The sequence below is a fragment of the Suricata suricatta genome, chromosome 5 (genome assembly GCF_006229205.1).
Source record: "Suricata suricatta isolate VVHF042 chromosome 5, meerkat_22Aug2017_6uvM2_HiC, whole genome shotgun sequence".
Taxonomy (NCBI): domain Eukaryota; kingdom Metazoa; phylum Chordata; class Mammalia; order Carnivora; family Herpestidae; genus Suricata; species Suricata suricatta.
Window position 1 is genome coordinate 8,383,910 of NC_043704.1, and position 19,296 is coordinate 8,403,205.

At 46.7% G+C, this 19,296-nt stretch overlaps 1 protein-coding gene across 3 annotated transcripts in view; it reads left to right on the top strand.

Moving 5' to 3' along the window:
• ERG (ETS transcription factor ERG) overlaps window positions 1-19,296 on the top strand; it is a 250,245-nt gene that overhangs the window by 58,377 nt on the left and 172,572 nt on the right. For 2 of the 3 annotated variants that reach the window (XM_029938944.1, XM_029938946.1), the window contains exons 2-3: window positions 2,487-2,587; window positions 9,020-9,107. In XM_029938944.1, the coding sequence (XP_029794804.1) occupies window positions 9,069-9,107 (39 nt within the window). In that variant the 5' untranslated portion in view covers window positions 2,487-2,587; window positions 9,020-9,068. Of the gene's footprint in view, window positions 1-2,486; window positions 2,588-9,019; window positions 9,108-19,296 lie in introns of those variants that run through there. The other variant, XM_029938947.1, reaches the window with a different exon arrangement.

Genomic DNA, 19,296 nt, shown 5'->3' on the forward strand with positions numbered 1-19,296 from the left:
CTGCCCCTCTCTCCCCCGCACTGCCCCTCTCTTGCCCGCAGCTTGCAGATGAGCAGACAGGCGGGGAGCAGCTCTGCCAGCCGCTGGGTGTCAGCACAAGCCTGGGACTCCCAGCCCCGGGCTCCCTCTGGGGCACCAAGGCTGCTGTGGCAAATGAACTTGCCCTTCAAGGGCTCAGATGTCCTGGGCCGACCCCGGCCCCAGCGGGCACTCTCCAGTGACCCCAGACGTTCTTCCTCCCATGACTGTGGGACGTCGGGGCCTCGCCAAGCCTCAGGGTGGTGGGGACTGTGGTCCTCAGCCGTGGCGGGGTGGGGGGGGGGTCCTCAGAGGGGCACGATCTCTGCTTCCTGTGGGACCAGGACCCTTGGGCAAGGTTAGCAGTTTGCTCTTGACCCAGAGCTCACAAATGGCTGTATTTTTGAGTTCTTGAGTCTGGTTTGCAAAATTTTCTGACTGTTTTGCCTTGATCAAGCCAGCTGTTCCCTCACGCGGCTGGTAGCGTGCCTTTCTTTGGCAAAGCTTCTCATCCTGGACTTCGTGACAGTTTTTTGGATCCTTTGTGGCTTCTCAGCTGTGTTACGGATAATTTATGCTGTCAGATAAGTGCCCTCTGGATAAATGAAATATTAATAACGCCATAATGCTAATTTAAAAATACCCATTGCGCATATTTAATAGAATCTTCTCTGGGCTCCACTCTTGTCTTTAAATCAGGTCCAGCAATATTCAGTCATAAATCAAGTTATTCCTTCGGCACGTAGAGGTTTTGGCACTGATGCTACTCTGAGATGACAGTATAGGAAATCTTAGCCCACGCTTTTAAAACTTACTCCCTTTTCAGCAATTGGAAACCGCTTGTCCGTGGAAAGCGTTTAACCAAGGGATAGTCAATATTGCCTTTTGGATTTAGAAAAAAAGACATTTGGGAACACCTTTATTAGCTCGGGGTCTGCACAGCCATGCAAGGCATGATCTGATTCACTGTCCCCTCCCCTTTCCCACTGAGTGCCTGTCCCTGAATCACGGAGGCTGGCACTGTGTCATTAAGGCCGGACGGTAGAAGTCTCGCATCGCTGTCAAGAAAACACTTTGGAACTATGTCGAGTCACATAAAACGATTATTGCTTTGTTGTTTTCTGATCAACGAAATGAATATTCTTTGTTCTGAAAATTAGGAAAATGTCCAATAGAAGATCGTTGAGAAAAGAAGACTCCATTGCATGAGAACCTCACAGCCCTTCTGTGAGCGATTTCCTGCCCTTCCTTAGAGCTGCGCCCTTCCCTTTCCATCTTCCCTTTCTGTCTTTCATCCAGCTCTGCTTCATCTTTTTACAATATTGGAATCATGTTACACATGCAGTTTTGGATTTGAATATTTTTCTGAGGATTTACATTTCCCATATCGCAGCAGACACGTTGTGGGGACTCGGGCAGCGGGATGACCTGTCCCAGAGCCCAGGCCCAAAGACTTTAGGTGGACTTGGCTGGGACCCCGAGTAGCAGAGCCAGCGAGGCTGTGGAAACGTTTATAAATACTATCACTCCTTGCAAATATTGATTTTGATGCAATACTTAAGACATTTTCTAGCTTGCTAATGTTTTTGACCGAAGCAGTTGCCATTTGCAATTTGTCATGTTGTGAGGATTCTGTTAAATGTAATATTTTGGGATTGGATATTTTACTTGGAATGTTGCATGAGCACTGAAATTCCCGTATCTCCAAAAACAGAGATTGGCTTTTAGAGCTGCCGTGACAGGCATGTTCTAAGGAAGACTTCTCTCTCTCTCTCTCTCCCTCTCATTTCAGTATGGTAGTGTTCTAATGTTTTTAAAAACAATTAAAAGGATTGTTTCTTTCCTGGAACTAAAGTGATTGCTTAATTACAGTTCTCAGGATGTTTAATAAACCCTGTTACTCTTTGTTTTGAGCAGACAAAAGGGCTAAACGATGGGGAAACCATTATTACTAAAGCTGAGGTCTGCAAAGGAAGGAAAACATTTTCAAAATATTTTCTTTGCCAAAGTGTGTGCGTGCTTTAGTACGCCAGTTCGGGCTTGGTTCTTATTTCACTCCTAATTTTTGTTTCATAATGCTGAGCTTTCCTGGGAAAATGTTGTCACCCCTCCCCCTGCCTTTTCTTAAGGGGAGGATTTTAAGTTCATTCTCTTTTTATGATTTTTTTTAGAGTGAGACAAAGAGTATGAGCAGAGAAGAGGGGAAGAGGGAGAGAGACAGAGAAAATCTTAAGCAGGCTCCATGTTCAGCACAGAGCTTGACTTGGGGCTTGATCTCATCACCCTGGGATCATGACTTGAGCCAAAATCAAGAGTTAGATGCTCAACCGATGAGGTGCCCCTCTTTTCAGGATATTTTAAAATATTATTTAAGAAATAGGTTTTGTCACTAAACATACATTAATATTTGGCATTAATATTTGGAAAAAAGAAAACCCAAGGTTTAATATATTTAAATTCTTTTTCAGGTGTTCTGAGATCTTTGAAGACCCAAGAAAAGTAGTGTTGGCCAATAGCAAGACAAATGACTCACAGAGAGAAAAGATGGAGGGGCCAAGGGCAATTAAAGGTAAAACAAAATCCCAGATAACCCTACCTCTCCTAGACAAGAATTTTTAAAAATATGAATATATATCCCCCTTCCTCTCCTTATGGTCCTCTGTTAGGTTTCTCCTGCTAGACCTATGAGTGCAAACATATGGTATCTATCCTTCTCTGCCTGGAAGGGTCCCGAGAACATGTTTTTCTGTCCCCATGGAGTTGGCGTGTGCCACCTTTTTGGCTGACTCCTGTCATTTGGGTATTTTTTTTTAAGGTTTCATCACAAAGATATATCAATTATTTAAAACAAATCTTAATGTTTATTTTTGAGGGAGAGAGAGAGACAGAGTGTGAGCAGGGAGGGACAGAGAGAGAGGGAGATTCAGAATCTGAAGCAGGTTCCGGGCTCTGACCTGTCAGCACAGAGCCCGATGTGGGGCTCGAACTTGTGAACTGTGAGATCGTGATGGAGCCAAAGTCAGACCACCCAGGTGCCCCAAGGCATATCAAGTATTACCTCAGTCTCCAGCCCTTCTCCCTTCCCAGAGGATGGTGGTGGGACCAAGAGTCCCAGCTTCTTACCAAGGCAAGGTCTTCCTGAGGCCCTCCCCCCTCCCCTCTCCCCCTCCTCCTGTGATGCTCTCTAGGGGTCCCTCAAGGGTCACTTCTTATTCATAGAATAAAAGAGACTTCTGTCTCTCTTCTCACTCAGGAAGAACCAGTAGTTTTAAGAGTTCTGTGCCAGGAATGGGGGAAAAGACCAAATATCTTTTCTATTTTTTTCAAGTTACTTTATTTATTTTGAGAGAAAGAGAGAGAGCAGGGAATGAGCAGAGAAAGAGGGAGAGACAGGGAATCCCAAGCAGGTTCCACACTGTCAGTGCAGAGCCTGACTCGGGGTTCAAACTCACAAACTGTGAGATCATGACCTGAGCCAAAACCAAGAATCAGACGCTTAACCGACTGAGCCCCCCAGACGCCCCTAAACACCTTTTTCTATTACACCACAGTCGTATTATCCCCATTTTACAGATGTGTACCTAGGGCTCCTAAAGGTGAAGTGGCCTTTCCCAGGGCCACGCCTCTGAGGACCCCCCTTGCTCTTCCCAGCTGTGCCGGTCTCCCTTTCCACGCCACACCTGTGGTGCCCGGGACCCACAGCTCCTGCCCAGACTGGCCTGAGCACCCCTGGGGCCTGCACAGGCCTCTTTCCTGGAGTCTGTTGTCTCATTCAGCAGATTCTGCGTGTTTTCCTTGGCCGTAAGGATGGCCAGCATGCCACCAGTTTGGTGGGGTGTGGCCAGGTGGACTGGGGGTGCCCTTTGCCTATGGACAGAAGTGGGGTTGGGAAGAGAAGAGAGGTAGGTCACCTCCATGTCTGTTCGTGCCCCACCCCTGCAAACATCCCTGTCTTCTCTGGACCATTCTGTAGTCTGGCCTCATTACAAAATGCCTCCTTTCCTTTTGGCCCTGTGTGTCCGTCCACACTCTATGTAATTAAAGTAACCCAAATCAAATATTCGCTTATGTTTAGTAAGACTTCGGCATTTTTATTTTTTAAAAATTTTAATATTTAAAAAAAATGCTTATTTATTTTGAGAGAAAGTGAATATGAGCAGGAGAGGGCAGAGAGAGAGGGGGGACAGAGGATCTGAAGCAGGCTCTGTGACAGCAGTAAGCCCGATGTGAGGCTTGACCTCACGACTCATGAGATCATGACCTGGGCCAACGTCGGATGCTCACACAGCGGAGCCATGCAGGTGCCCTGACACTGGTATTTTTAAAAAAAGGACGAAGAAGGGTGGCAAGTAGAATTCTGTTGAATGTCAACCCATTTTATTGTTTAAGATACCCAACAATGAAATAATGCTGGATCATGAAACACAAAGTTATCAACAGACATGTCACCAAATGAATTTATCACAAAAAACAAATATTAAAGGAAGGGTTTTTAGACAACATGGATTTAACTTCTGCAAGAGTTCAAGGCCAGGTAAAATGGAAAATGAAAGTGTTCTCATCATGATATGTAACCAAACGTCATTCATCAACAACTAAATATTTGAAAAATTAATCATTAGAGTCGCAGAAGGAAATTAGAAGTGCTCTTTAAAAAATCCATAAAATCCCTCCCAAAGGACAGAGAAGAACAGGCACCCGGTGGACGCAGAGCCATCAAGGACATCTGTGGGAGGCGTAGCATGCTAAGTGGTAGAACTGTCATCCTCTCGGTCCTGAGATACTCTGCTTTTGAGCTGATCTGGTCTGCAAGGTGGGGCACCATTCCCTTCATGAACTTTGAATAAATCCCTCCAACGACGGTGGTCCTGGTGGTGGCTGGGGAATAAGGTCCTATGCCTTGGTTCCCTCATGTGGGGAGCAGGGGAGACTTTTTGTTCCCCATCTTCCCGCCTCCCTGCCAGCTTACATGCCTCGTGTTCTTCAAAGTTCCTTGGTGGCACCTCTTGGCCCCCTCATGAGTCAACTCTCTCCTCCTCTGGCTGTTGTCCATGACCTTCATTTGGCATATCTTGATATCTGTATGATTTTCTCATTTCCATCCCTTGAGGGGTGTAGTGGTGATACACCAGGAATCTTCCCTGCCACGTCCTCTTTGAAAGTACCCAGAGCTCCCCCATAAAAGACAGGAGACACAAACAGTTGTTCATTAAGTTGATCTCTCAGTTGGTCACACACTGAATGGCGGCTGTAACTTCTGTGACATTTCTGTGGTCATGGACATCTGGAATGTCGATTCCATTGCATTGTATCTGGATCATATATGAACCCTCAGAAGGCTGTCAGGGTCCCATCCTCATTTTGAAGGGAGGAAGGGGGTTTGAGGTCATGTTTCTTAGCTAGATGGAGATGGTGTGGTTGTGTGTTGGGAAAAGATTTGTTTTATTTGAAATCACTGTTTGAATCTTTTTTTTATCTCTCTAGCTAGAAATGCTAAAAAACATTTTTAAGTTTCTTTCTTTATTTCGAGAGAGAGAGAGAGAGAATGAGCAGGGGAGGTACAGAGAGAGGAAGAGAGAGAATCCCAAGCAGGCTCCACACTGTCAGTGCAGAGTCTGATGCAGGGTTTGAACCCATGAACCGTAAGATCATGACCTGAGCCAAAACTGAGAGTCAGACGCTTTGCCCATTGAACCACTGAGGCACCCCTAGTTGGGAAAGTTTTAAGGGGATCTTGAGAACCAGGTTATTCAAGGCATATTGTGTGTATTAGTAATTTACTGTTAGAAAATGCTGTGTAATGGCCACCCTAAATCTCAGAGGTTTAAAACCAGAAGATTTGGTCAGTTCCCAAGCCAATGGGTTGGCCATTCAATTTGGCCTTCATTGTCCAGTTTTGGTGTTGACATTTCCCTCCCATACCTGGGGATCGGTTGCCTATCAGATGATCTAGAGTAGTTTTGTTCCGGAAGATGGGATCGCTCGGCTTTGCACATGCGTCTCTCCTCCTCTGGCATGCTCATGTCACATGCTTGGGGTGGGGGGCATTGCAAGTGGAAGTAATTCATGCCTCTTGAGGTTTCATCCAGGAACTGTCCTGGTGTGTTCTGATGACTGAAGCAAGTCATGTGGACAGCTCCCCCGAAGAAAGGTTGGGGAAACAAACTTGACCTCTTTAGTGTGAGAACCACAAAGTCATGGCAGAAGGCATAGACCCAGGAGGAGAGGGGAATTGGAGCCGTCATTGTGGTTTACCGTGGTGTGATGATAGCCATGAGCTCCGGGTGTCTGCCTTCTCTGGGGGTCTGGAACACTCACAGGGTCTGGGGGTATCTGTCTGTTACAAACTGTCCCTGAACCTAGCCCCTTAAAACAACAATGATTTAATACTTCTCACGGTTCTGTGGGCTGCCTGGATGCAGCTGGGTAGTTCTGTTTTCCTGATGTTGGCGGGGGCTGTAGCCTTCTAAGAGAGACGATATCCTAGAATGTCCGGGGTGGCTCCCCCACGGGTCTGGCATGAGCCCCAAACTTGGGCCTTGGCCATGTTGATGTACTGCTTGAGGTATGGGAACTGGGTTCCCAGAGTCAGGAAGAGGCATCTTCTGGATCGACCCAGACTCCCAGAACATTCCTTCCACTGATTTGATAGGAGGGGATGAGCTTTAGCTTGTTATGAACAGGATGTGTCCACAGGGAGGCAGAGTTGTGTGGGGTGGGCTACCCCAGGGGGATACTGAAACATATGGAAAATAGGGTTTGCTCCCGAGTGTGGGGTCGTTGTCTATGGCCATACCACCTTGACCTTGCCCAATCTCATCTGAGCATGGGGTTGTGCAGTGGGGAAGTCTTCGTCTTATAAGGAAGACTCCAGGATGTGCAGTGGGGGAGTCTTCGTCTTGTAAGGAAGGCTCCAGGATGGGCCTCTTTCAGGCCGAATGGCCTTGGGAGCAGAGTGTTGTTTTCCTGGGGGAATTTCTGCTCTCCAGAGGAAACCATCTTGGGGGGAGTTGAAGGTTCTTGGGCCAGTGGAGCAGGGGTCCACATCTGTCCTCTCCTCGTTCAGCCAAGCTGTCCCTGATTTGGGGAGGACTCCAGGGGGCCCTTTGGGGAGACAGGCCCCAAGCACACAGACCTGGAGGCGAAGGCTTCCCACGAGAAGCTCATCCTTGCTGGGCGTGGATGTGTGTATGCCTTGCGAGGGTGGGGAAGGCCAAGCACTGGCATAGTCAGGGCTCTGGTGTGTGTCTTAGCGCACCTCTGGGGGAATGTGGTCTAGAGCAAACTTGAGAGACCACTCTCACGGCCACCGTCCTGGGATTGAACTGTCTATTTTCATTTGGCACTTTATGACTGCTAAAAGTCAAAGGCGAGCTGTACACAGGGGAAGAACTAAACAATGATGGTTGAAAAAAAAATAGTGATGGTGCCTGAAACTATAAATTCAGAGAGGGGTTTTTGGTGTCAGAAAATAGCAAATGGCTAAGACGTGCAGAGCACCAAAGAGTGGGAGGGGGTGTTCCTGCAGCCTGGGGGGAGGGTCCCCAAGACAAGAAAGGTCACCACAGGGTCCAGTTATGACCAGAACGATAGCCAATTAGGGAGAGACTGTTGAGAGAGTGGTGGGAAGCGTGGAAAGGAAACGCTCCACCCTCTCTCCTCCTGCCCGCACACTGTCTCCAGATGGTGTCATGTTGACCAAACATGATGGGGACCTCCTGTGGGGGTCAGCCTCATGGGGCACAGAACAGGGAAGGGGGCTGTGGAGGGTGGCTCTGGGGATGGGGAGGGACAGACGGACAATAACTAGAATGCACTGATTTATAATCTGAATAAAGGAGTATATTGGATGAGATATTTATCCCTAGAGTATGGACATCTTTCAGTTTAATTCACTTAAATTTAAATTAAATTTTAAAATGAATGAACATATCTTCAACATATAGGGCATAGTCTGTTAATCTTGTCAAACTGTAATTTCTTAGGGGTCTTGGAGTCAGGCCAATGTGACTTGAATCCTGGCTCTGTTGCTTATTAACCAGGTGACCCCAAACAAATCAGTGACCCTCCCTGGGTCTCTGTGTCCCCGACTGGACAGTGGGGATGCCGACTCTCAGATGGGGGTCAGGATAAAATGAGAAAATTCCTGTGGGGCCCTTGGTCCAAGTGCTGCTGCTTGGCCATTCAGTGAATGGTAGCTGTGCTTTTTATTAAGAACTTAATTGCGAACTTTCAAAGACATGTAGATGGTATTAGTTTTTTAAAAAATGTTTGCCTGTTTTTGAGAGAAACAGAGCGTGAGTAGGGAGACACAGAATCTGAAGCAGGTTCCAGGCTCTGAGCTGTCAACACAGAGCCTGGTGCGGAGCTTGAACCCATGAACCATGAGATCATGACCTGAGCCGAAGTCAGACACCAGATTGACTGGGCCACCCAGGCATCCCTAGATGGCATTTTGGTGGGACTTTCAAAAGCCCAGTTCTCTCAATATAATAGAAAATGTCTCATTTTTTGTTTCCTTTCTTTTTTATTTTTTTTAAACATTTATTTTTGAGAGAGAGAGTATGCAAGAGTGGGGGAGGGTACAGAGAGAGAGTGGGGAATAGAGAGGCAGGCTCTGCATGGACTGCAGTGAGCCCAATGCGGGAGTTGAACTCACAAACTGTGAGATCATGACCTGAGCTGGAGTCAGACGCTTAACCAACCAACTGAGCCACCCAGTCGCCCCTCATTTCTTCCTTTAAACGATCTCTCACAGACGCCGCCCATGTAATGTGATGTGTGTGAGTTGCCTATGACATGGGACTCAGAGGTGGGGACACCCCCATCAGGAGAGAAGTGGATTTTCCAGGCCCTTCCTTAGCCCGCCCTCAAAAGGTGCCTGCTGGGGCAACACGTCCAAAAGCTGTGCTTCTTTGACCTTAGAGTGTTGCGTTGGGTCCTAACAGAAAACAAAGCATAGAAACATGGCTCTTGATGACTGTCCCTTCTTGTCCCCCAGCTGCCTCAGGTTCTGAGTGGGTGGTGACCGAGCCGGTTGACTGAAGGACATGGTCCAGACTGTCCCGGACCCAGCAGCTCATATCAAGGTAGGTTGCATCTTGGCCGGGAAGCCGCCTGGCTTTCTTCTTAGCCGGACTCTCGCGGATGCCACCCCATGTCCGAGCCACCACCGGGGCTGCCAGCCTCCGCTGTGGGCCCTCTCTGGCCCGCCACCTGTTTCTATACAGTCTTGGGCTAAGAAAACGGCTTTCACGATATTAAGCGGTTGGAAAAAAAGCAAAAGGAGAAGGCTATTTCCCGTCGTGTCACAAATTAGATCTCATTGTCCATAAAGAAAGTTTTGTTGGGACACAGCCATGCTGCCTCATTTCCACGCCGGCCATGGCTGCCTGCCTGGCCTGGTGGTAGAGCTGAGTGGCTGCGACAAAGGTCATGTGATCTGCAAAGCAGACACTATTTACTGTCTGGCCTTTGGCAGGAGATGACCGATCCCTGGATTCACGTAGAAGCCACAGCCAGATTCTTCCAGCTTCTGTTTTAAGGCCACCCCTTACCCCGTGCCTGGGAGGATGGTGGGGGCTGTGCCCAGTGTTTCCTGTGCCTGGAGGTGCTCTTCCCTGGGCGTGCCAGCACATGGCACCTGTCCCACCTGCTCCCCAACAGTGCTCTCCTGTGTCTTTGGAGGTGAGGCAATGAGGTTGTGGGTCCTGAGTTCCCCAAAGTCCCTGAGAGGAGGCCAGCCGTTTGGTACACAAGGGCATGGCCCCCAGGAGGAAGTCAAGACACGGTTTTAGTAACATGACCCCAATAAAAGTTGCAGGAAACACTGGGGCCTGAGCTACATTCCCCAGATCGGCTGTCTCCACCTACACTGGTTAGTCCAGCTGTCTAACTGGCCCAGATCGTTCACCACCTTGCCAATTCTGCATGTCCCCCACCTAAGTGGCCTCATAGGTTTCACCAATCTATATATTCTTTGCCCAAAACGTTTACTGAAAGCAGAAAGTGGCTTCTAATTGAAAGAAAAGTTAACCCTATTTTGGCTAAAATGTGAAGTTCCTTCCAAAATCACACACAGGCACATACGTGCCTACACGTACACATTTTAAAAGCAATGCGTTATGGAGTGTTATGGACCATGTAGAATTCACATTTGTCCACATTTGACAATGGATTTAGAAGCGATGAGCTCAGTGCATTGTTTAAGGTTTGTGGGTGCTCCCAAGGCGTCAGGAAGAGGGGCTCCCCAAGGAGCGTTGAGCCTTTTGAATTTCATCCCGCGATGGGGCGGAGCAGAGCTTTGTGGTGGACGCTGTCATGTGATTGATGGGTGATGTCTCACCACGCCCATGACCATTGTGTCTTTAACATATGCAGTGGGCAATCTCCCGTGGCCATGGTAAGGTTTCTTCAGTAATACCTGGAGCGTTTTTGGTGAGCGTGTCCATGCGACCCAGGGATGGGGGCAGGGAAGACTTTTCTCGTTGGTCTTTGTTGACTGTGAAGCCGCAGGGTGCAGATAAAAGCTCACGGAGAAGGGGATTCAAGAAGAATCTTCTACACTTCAGGGTATGGAGACCAACCACCGAGATTCACTACGACTGGCATTTTATTCCTGGCCGAGAAGAAGGAAAAGCTGAAGGCAGCAAGAAATTGTTGCGTTTTTTTTTTTAAAGTTAACGCATCAAATGCAAAGTCTTAGATAAACCTGAGAAATGTGACCTCTGAAAATGTGTTTAGTGGACATGTTGTCTTTGATCTTGGGAAGGAGCTCTGTTTTCAGTTCTGATTTCCCTTATTATCATCATACGATAACTGTAAGTGAATGCTGAAGAGACATGGCAACCCATAGAGCTTTTTAAAAATACACTTTAACTCAAAAAATTTAAAAAAAATAAATTTCAGCTCACACTGCTTCTGTGTGTTTTGAAGATGAATTGGCGATTTAGAGCCGCAGTTATTAACAGCTGATGTTGGCTCTGAGATGGAGAGAATTCTAGTAAAGACATTTGTTTCCTTTGTAAATCTATCCAATTCCAGCTATTGGAATTTGATGAATTATTCCTGGATTTCTTTCTTTCTTTCTTTGTATATGAAATTGGTATCCTTGCCAACAAAGTTAAGCAAATAGATGGCCTTCCACTGTTTCCATAAAATACCTGATTTGGGAAATATATTCAGTAAAATTTTATGTGCTGTGAAGTGTCTGTTTCTCAGCTGAGTGCAGCTTTTACTCCTGGGTGGGGAAGTTCTTATAAAGGGCATATGAAGAGTCCTGCTCAATGTGTTAATGTAAATAGTGGAAGATTTTGTCTTTGGCTCATTGCTACTGAACACTTTTTTTTCCTCATCTGCAAAGGACCTGAATTCTCCACAGAAGTGACTTAACATTGCAGGTGTGCGTGAAAACAGACTTTTATGAGTCCTTCACATTTGTGTCCATAGGCTGATCTGGGAGGGAAGTCGTGTTCCTTTCGTACTTAAGAAATTTATTCTCCATGATTTACTATAGCCCTTTTCTGCCAGAACAAATTACTTTTTCCCTTTTATATGTTTAAGGAGCTAGAAATAATAATAAAAGGGAGGTATGGTAAGTAACTATGGAATATAGAACATTCTTGATTTAAAGAATATTAACAGTTGTGGCAATTGCATTGACAAAGCAAATGAGCAGAACTTTAAGAAAAATTCTCGCTTATTCTCTGTTCACGATAATGCTAAGTCACCAAGCACATTTTAATCTGTCTTTCCTTGTTGGCCCTTTCACTTCCTTTCTTATAATAGAAATTATACTTAGGTGTCACATAAGGATGATTTTAGCATGGTAGGTGTGTAACCATGCTTCTGCTCTGGGGGGCGGCAGGGTAGAGTCCATCGCTACGGAAGATCGACCCACACTTTATCCCAAAGAGGGAAAAAGATGAGCAGATTGATTTTGTTAAGGTTCGAGATTTTGGTCATTAATTCTCATTCTAATGTTCATTTAGGTTTTTAAAAAATTTTTTTCAATGTTTTTTATTTATTTTTGAGAGAGAGAGAGACAGCGCGAGCAGGGGAGGGTCATAGAGAGAGAGGGAGACACAGAATCGGAAGCAGGCTCCAGGCTCTGAGCTAGCTGTCAGCACAGAGCCTGACACGGGGCTCGAACCCACGGACCGTGAGATCATGACCTGAGTCAAAGTCGGAAGCCGGATACTTAACCGATTGAGCCACCCAGGTGCCTCTGTTCATTTAGTTTTGAGAGAGAGAGAGAGAGTTAGTGAGAGAGCCTGCATGAGTGGTAGAGGGGAAGAGAGAGAGAGAGGGAAACACAGAATCCAAAGCAGGTTCCAGGCTCTGAGCTGCCAGCACAGAGCCTGATGCAGGGTTTGAGCTCATGAACTGCGAGATCATGATCTGAGCCAGAAGTCAGATGCTTAACTAACTGAGCCAGACAGGCGCCCCCATTAATTCTCATTCTGATAAAAGAATTTTTGATTCACGTCATTGCACTTCCTCTCAAGAGTGTCATCTTCTTAATATTTTCATGTACTAACATTTGATGAAGAGGCTTAACATATTAGCCAAGTTTACAGCTATAAAGAGACAGCTGATTGGCACATTTTTTAACTGTTCCCTTTGCTGTTCATTGGATATTCACATAGAACGTTGTACATTTTGTAACTGATCAAGCGAGGCCTGTATGAATTTCAGTTTCACTCACTGGTTCACCAGATGTGTGCTCTAGGGATGTGGTTGCAAAACCGTCTGTGTTGTGCGTCATAGCTAGGTTTCACGTTGTGGATCAGAGTGAGGGTTCTGGTGTCTTAAGACTTGATTCAAATCCTGCTCCGTCATTTACTAACTGGGTGGTTTTGAACAGGTGCCTGAGTTTCCTCTTATTTGAAATGCAGGCACTTTGTGGGGCCAGAGTGAGGATTCAGTTTTATTACATGCACCACACAAAAAAACCCCATTGAGTGTTGAGTTGTGAGTTGTTCTGATGGTATTCTGTAAGGTGAGGGTAATATCTCTCCTAGAAATACAGTATTTCGGTGTCTGTAATACACACAGAGCAGCATGGGCATGTCTCACAACATAGCGAGTTGGGTGAAAAGAAGTCTAAAACAATGTGATCTATGGCACAGTGCTTTTCACATACATGAGAACATGTATACTTCCCAAATGTCATGTAATTTTCATGCATGTACTTACAGGTAGTGATCCCAGCAGAGTAGATGGGTGCACAAGTGGGATATGTTGGCTGGTGGCTTTGAGATAAGGGATAAGAGAGAAACATAACCATATGGAGATTGTACAAGTTTATAGCATCGAGGTTTGGAGGTGGTGCATGGCGTCCTCTACTCCACACTGGGCGGGTAGGCGAGTGTATATCAGCACGACCACTTTGGTGTTAAGTTGAGCGTTACCTAGTGAACCTGAAGACACGCCCACCCTGGATGCGCATGCACCCTGGTGCCCTGGGACACCAGGAGATGGGCATGAGCAAAAACTAACGAGCCAGGCACGCCCACCAGGAGAATGAATAAATAAGTGGCATTCTAGCCCTGTAATGGAACACTAGATAGCTGTGAAAAATAACAGTTGTCTGCCTGTGTCTGGATATCAGTGTGGATAATTCTCAAGGTTGGGGGAAAAAAAAACAAGTCATAAGAGAATAAGTACAATATGATTCCACATAGAAAGATTAGAAAGTGATGGGACTGGGGCACCTTAGAGGCTCGGTTGGTTTAGTGTCCAACCTCGGCTCAGGTCATGATCTCATGGTGTGTGGGTTCGAGCCCCGTGTCGGGCTCTGTGCTGACAGCTCAGAGCTTGGAGCCTGCTTCGGATTCTGTGTCTCACTCTCTCTGCCCCCTCCCCTGCTCATGCCTGTCTCTCAACAATAAATAAATGTTTTAAAAAAATTTTTTAAAGGTTCATTCACCTGATGAGATCAATAGCTTCAATAATTTTCTAGCTACAAAACTCATTCTTTAAAAAAAATCCAGGGACACCTGGGTGGCTCAGTTGGTTAAGCGTCCAACCTCGGCTCAGGTCATGATCTCATGGTGTGTGGGTTCGAGCCCCACTTCGGGCTCTGTGCTGACAGCTCAGAGCCTGGAGCCTGCTTCAGAGTTCATGTCCCCCTCTCTCTCTGCCCCTTGCCTGCTAGTGCTCTGTCTCTGTCTCTCTTTCAAAAATAAATAAACATTAAAAACAATGTGGTAGGACTAAAATGATCATGTTTTCAGAGAAACATATGTGTGTCAGAAAGAAAAAAGAGCCACACTGAGTACATTCTTCAGGATGGACTTCCCGTGTCAGGGAGGATAGCGTTTCAGGAGGGGGGCGGGTCTGAGGTTGCCTGTTGTGAGCTGGGCAGCGCGTACAATGGTATTTGTTTCCTGTTCTTTAAGTTGCACACATTACTACACTCCTATTGGTGTGAGAGGGATATTCACAATGAACAGCTCAGGATGCTCCAAGAAGAAGCTGGGAAGATGGAGCTGGGTGGGAAGGTACTTTCTAATGGGAAACCACTCTGCACTCTAGCAGATCATTCACATTAGAGATCGCTCAGTCCAGGGCTGGTGTACCTGCTATGGAAGGGGGGAGCCTGCGCTGGCCAAGGGACATCGCGGTGGTGGAATTCAACGAGAGCAGGGTCTACACCGAGGCTCACAATGGCCTGAGTTTCTCTGGGCACCTGCAGCCGTTTCTGAGTTGCATTTAGCTCTGTGAGTGGCTCCACCCCTTTTTTCAAAGCCGTGCATGTACCCGCAAGGGGATGGGGGGCGGGGGAATAAGGGACCACAGAGACCTAGCACCTGCCATCCAGGGTGCAAGTCACATGTTCCCAAACACCCGGGATGTGGCGCTGCACACAGCCAAGGGGGGGACCCAGAGCAGGGGGCTGGGCGGCCACCTAAGTGCCTGACCCGCTCCGCCCACTCACCTGTCCTCACCTGCCCTGCTGTGAGCAGGTGCTCACCCATCCCACTCACAGCGCCTGTGCCCAGCGTCCCACTGCTTCTGCCGGCAGCCCGCCTGGTGGCCTAGGGAGCACACTTGAGGGGGATTCTGAGTGTGCTGCACGGGGCCAGTGGCTCACAGGTCTTCACGGGCGCCACCACGCCTAGAAATGGAGTGTGTCACTCCCCTGCCATCCCGAGGAGGACGGCCACCCTCAGTCTGTTGTCCACTAGGGCTGGTCTAGAGCCTGCTCCCCGAGATTCTGTGTGAGGATGGGTCACAGCTGGTGGGCCGTGCAATAAACAAGACCTCTGTCCAGGCTTCTCCTTGCTTCTGCACGTGGAGGACCCCGAAATCGGTTTACTCAGGGTCTGCTTCTAACTGTGAGTCCCCTCCCCTTGCTTCTTTTCCTCTTCCTTTCAGCTTTCCTACTTTTTGCTTATTTTTGTAAATGTGTTGGGACCAGATAGTCTGGGTTTGAAACTTGGCTTCAGTTAGTAATTGCCTCAGTTTCTTTAGCTGTAAAATGGAGGTAGCTAGTGTACCTACCTCAGAATCATGAGGATTCAGTTAGTTAATGTTCACGTATTTAAAGTATTCAGAGCAGTGCCTGGCACACGGTAAACACTTCCTTTCTATATGAGGATGTTTTTAGTACCACATTTGTTATATATTAATGTATAATATTATGTTATAGTTTATTATATTTGTATTTATATTTATATGTATAGTAGTTATAGAACCTATTGTTATATCAATAAAATGTTAATATTTTAACACTAATATTATGTATTATTATATTATGTTATATAATACACATATAATATAATTATATTATATAACATACATTATTAATGTATTATATTTGTTTTATTGATAATTATAGTATTAATTACATAATATTATGTATGTATTGTAAATAATGTATTGACATATGGATATCTTATGTTATCCATATGTTAATATATTAATACTATTAATATAACAATAAATTGTTACATTATTAAATATGGCAGTTATAGAATATATGGCTATATTACTAATATGTAATGTTGTATATCAGCATACTCTCACACAATACCAGTAAAGAGGAAGAAGGAAGAAGAGATAATATTCTGGAGAATATAGACATAAGGTCAGTATTTGCCAAGGAGTAAACTGCTGACCTGACTTTGTTCCCACGTGATTCTGTGGCCACCCCTTCAGAAGTGATGCCAAATGTTTCTGACTATAAAAGATGCCACACATAAGCTCTGTCTGTATGCCATAGAAGGTTCTAGAAGAGTTTTAGGAAGTAGTCAGCATTAAGCAGGAAGTCACTGAAAAGCTGGAGAACCCAGCATCTGAACAGGAGTCTTAAAGTAACACGGAGCAGATGTCAGAGGTACCCCCAATCTGCATCCCAATTGGGGGTCGGGGGACTTCTCTGGTGGGTGGTAATTTATCTCCTTGCCCGGGAGAAGTGTGGAGCTCACTCACTAACCCGACCCACTGAGTTGTAAGCACTTCTCACATATCTGCAAACGTGATTTATGGTAACCCCCTCATAGGAAGGTAAAAAGTTTATCCTTTTGAAGACACACTCAGCAGAGACTAGTTTCCCTGCAGAGTCTGTCTACTGTGAAGATGACGTAAGCCTTTGACACACTGCCTTTTTCTTCCTCAACAAATCACCTTTGATCAGAGTTTAGTGGGGTTCCTATATCTGGAAGCCTGATGACTTTGTGGCCGTTTGTAGCCACACTTCTTTTTCTGCGGAAGGGTGGCGCCTCATGAAACATAGAAGAGCAGATTTGCCAGAATTTCTCCAATGAATGTGTATGATGTTTATAATCAGAAAATAATGTTGCTGAGGGGGCGCCTGGGTGCCTCAGTGGGTTAGACATCTGACTCTCGATATTGGCTCAGGTCACGATCTGGCCATTGTGAGACAGAGCCCCACGTTGGGGAGCATGGAGCCTGCTTGGGATTCTCTCCCTCTCTATGCCCCTCTCTGTCTCAAAATAAATAAATAAACATTAAAAAGAAAACAATGTTGCTTAAAGATATGAAGATATTTAATATGGCAAAAGAGTAGAGACTTCTAACATCTGACGGCCGGCCTGCAGGTGCCTCATGGGAGGTTTGCTGAAGCTGGGCTGCACTTTCTGTGTCCTCACAGGCTTCCTGCACCCCGGGGGGTTGAGCTCAGTTACCTGCTGCTGGGGGCTGTGCTCCGGATGCAGTGGGGTTCAGTGTCACGTCCCCTGGCCGCGCTGCACAGAGCCCCCGAAACTGGGGACTCCTTACTAAGATTCAGAGAAGCTGACATTTCAGGGAGGACGCCAGCTTTATCAGGAGGTTTAGGCAGAGGCTGGGGAGATCCGATCATGTTCCAGGAGAATGGTTAGCATTGTATACATTTGGCTGCAGATTCCTGGCCTCCGCCCCCCCACAGCTACTTCTCCAGGAAGTTCGGGTTGGACCCAGGGGGCTGCATGTCTACAAGCACCTGCAGTGTCTCTGTGGGCTTTGCTTTGACAATCGATAATTATCCATTCTTAACCCAGCCTTAGGTCTTTGACTGATATTTAGCAAAGCGACTCATTTCTCTTTTCTGTCTATACTGGGGGCTAGGTTGTTTTGCACCATTGCTCTGACTATCCTGGTCACACCTGTAAGGGTTTCAAGAACACGTTTTGGACATGGGTTTCAAAATATCTGCACGTTTCCTGGGCCCTGTGATTGGGTGTGAGAGAATCCAGAAAAAAAGAATGTCACTTGTCACTTCTACCTTCTGGGACATTAACATACTGAGAATTTGAATCAAGGGTTTTTTGAGTCAGCCCCCCTGTGTTTGAGTGTTCTAAAGATGTCACGGGATGGGGCCCCTGGTGTACGTGCAGGTCCCTCCGTGTAGCTGGGGTTTGAGCATTGTCAACCTTGTCTCTACATGCAGCACTGGGGATGCATGAGTCAGGGAGGCAGGAGCCAGAGGCCACGTCAGGGTGCAGTGGGTTCAGGACGCCAAGTGCGCATTTCCCGGGGTGCTCCCCACTTCCCGCCTGCTCTTGAAAATGAGTGGGAACAAATCTTGCTTGGGCTTTTCGAATGTGGTTTAATCTCCCCCTGCTCCTTTTCCTTTTGTACCTCTTTACCTTCTGATCACAAACTCGTTATCACCTTCATGCCGGAGACTCTGCTACCTCTGGCTCCGATGTCTTCCCTGGGCTCCAGCCTTCACTTGTAGACACGGGCTAGACCGCCCACCTGGGTGTAGGCACAGGATCCCTTTCTCATCCGTCTGCACGATGCTTCGGGTCTCCAGAGCACCTTTGCATCCCCTGGTGCATGGAGTCCAGAGTTCAAATGGTTTGTCCGGGTCGCAGAGAGTCCAGCCTCCACCAAGTTCAGGTTCATGCTTCTACAGCATCGGTTCATTTCTAGTACCTCTTCCTTTTGGGGCAAGGCAGCTACAGGATAGCGGGTGAGCAGGCAGTGTGTGATCTCAGCCATAACCTTTGAAATGGATTGACTTTGGGCTCAGTAACTAGCCCAGCTAGTTACTAGTTACTAGTGAACCTCAGCTCTCCATCAGCAAAGTGAGGATAATAATATCACCTCCTCGGCTTGTAGCAGGACCAGGTGAGGTGATTTGTGGGAAGGCCTTAGAATAGTGTCTAGTAAGTAGCAGTGGCTACTGTTGTCATCACCACCACCATCGTCGCTGTCATCATCATCACCATCATCATCATCACCACCACCTTCATCATCATCATCACCACCATCTTCATCATCATCATCATCACCATCATCACCACCACCACCATCACCACCACCTTCATCACCACCATCATCATCATCACCACCTTCATCATCATCACCACCACCACCATCACCATCATCACCACCTTCATCATAGTCATCACCACCATCTTCATCATCATCATCATCACCATCATCACCACCACCACCATCATCACCACCACCTTCATCACCACCATCATCATCATCATCACCACCTTCATCATAGTCATCACCACCACCTTCATCACCATCATCATTACCACCACCACCACCATCATCATTGTCATTATCATCATCACCACCACCACCACCCCCCACCCTTTCCATCCCCCCCCACCATTTCTACCGCCATCATCATCACCACCACCACCGTCATCATCATCGTCACCATTATCATCATCACGCATGCATTTTTGTTAATCCTTTTCTCCTTTTTTCACAAGAGCCACTTCTCCCAGGGACCCAGGCTTAAAACTTAAGGCATATTTTCAACTCTTTTCTCTCTTTCACCTCTCACTTTGTGTCTGGCTCATA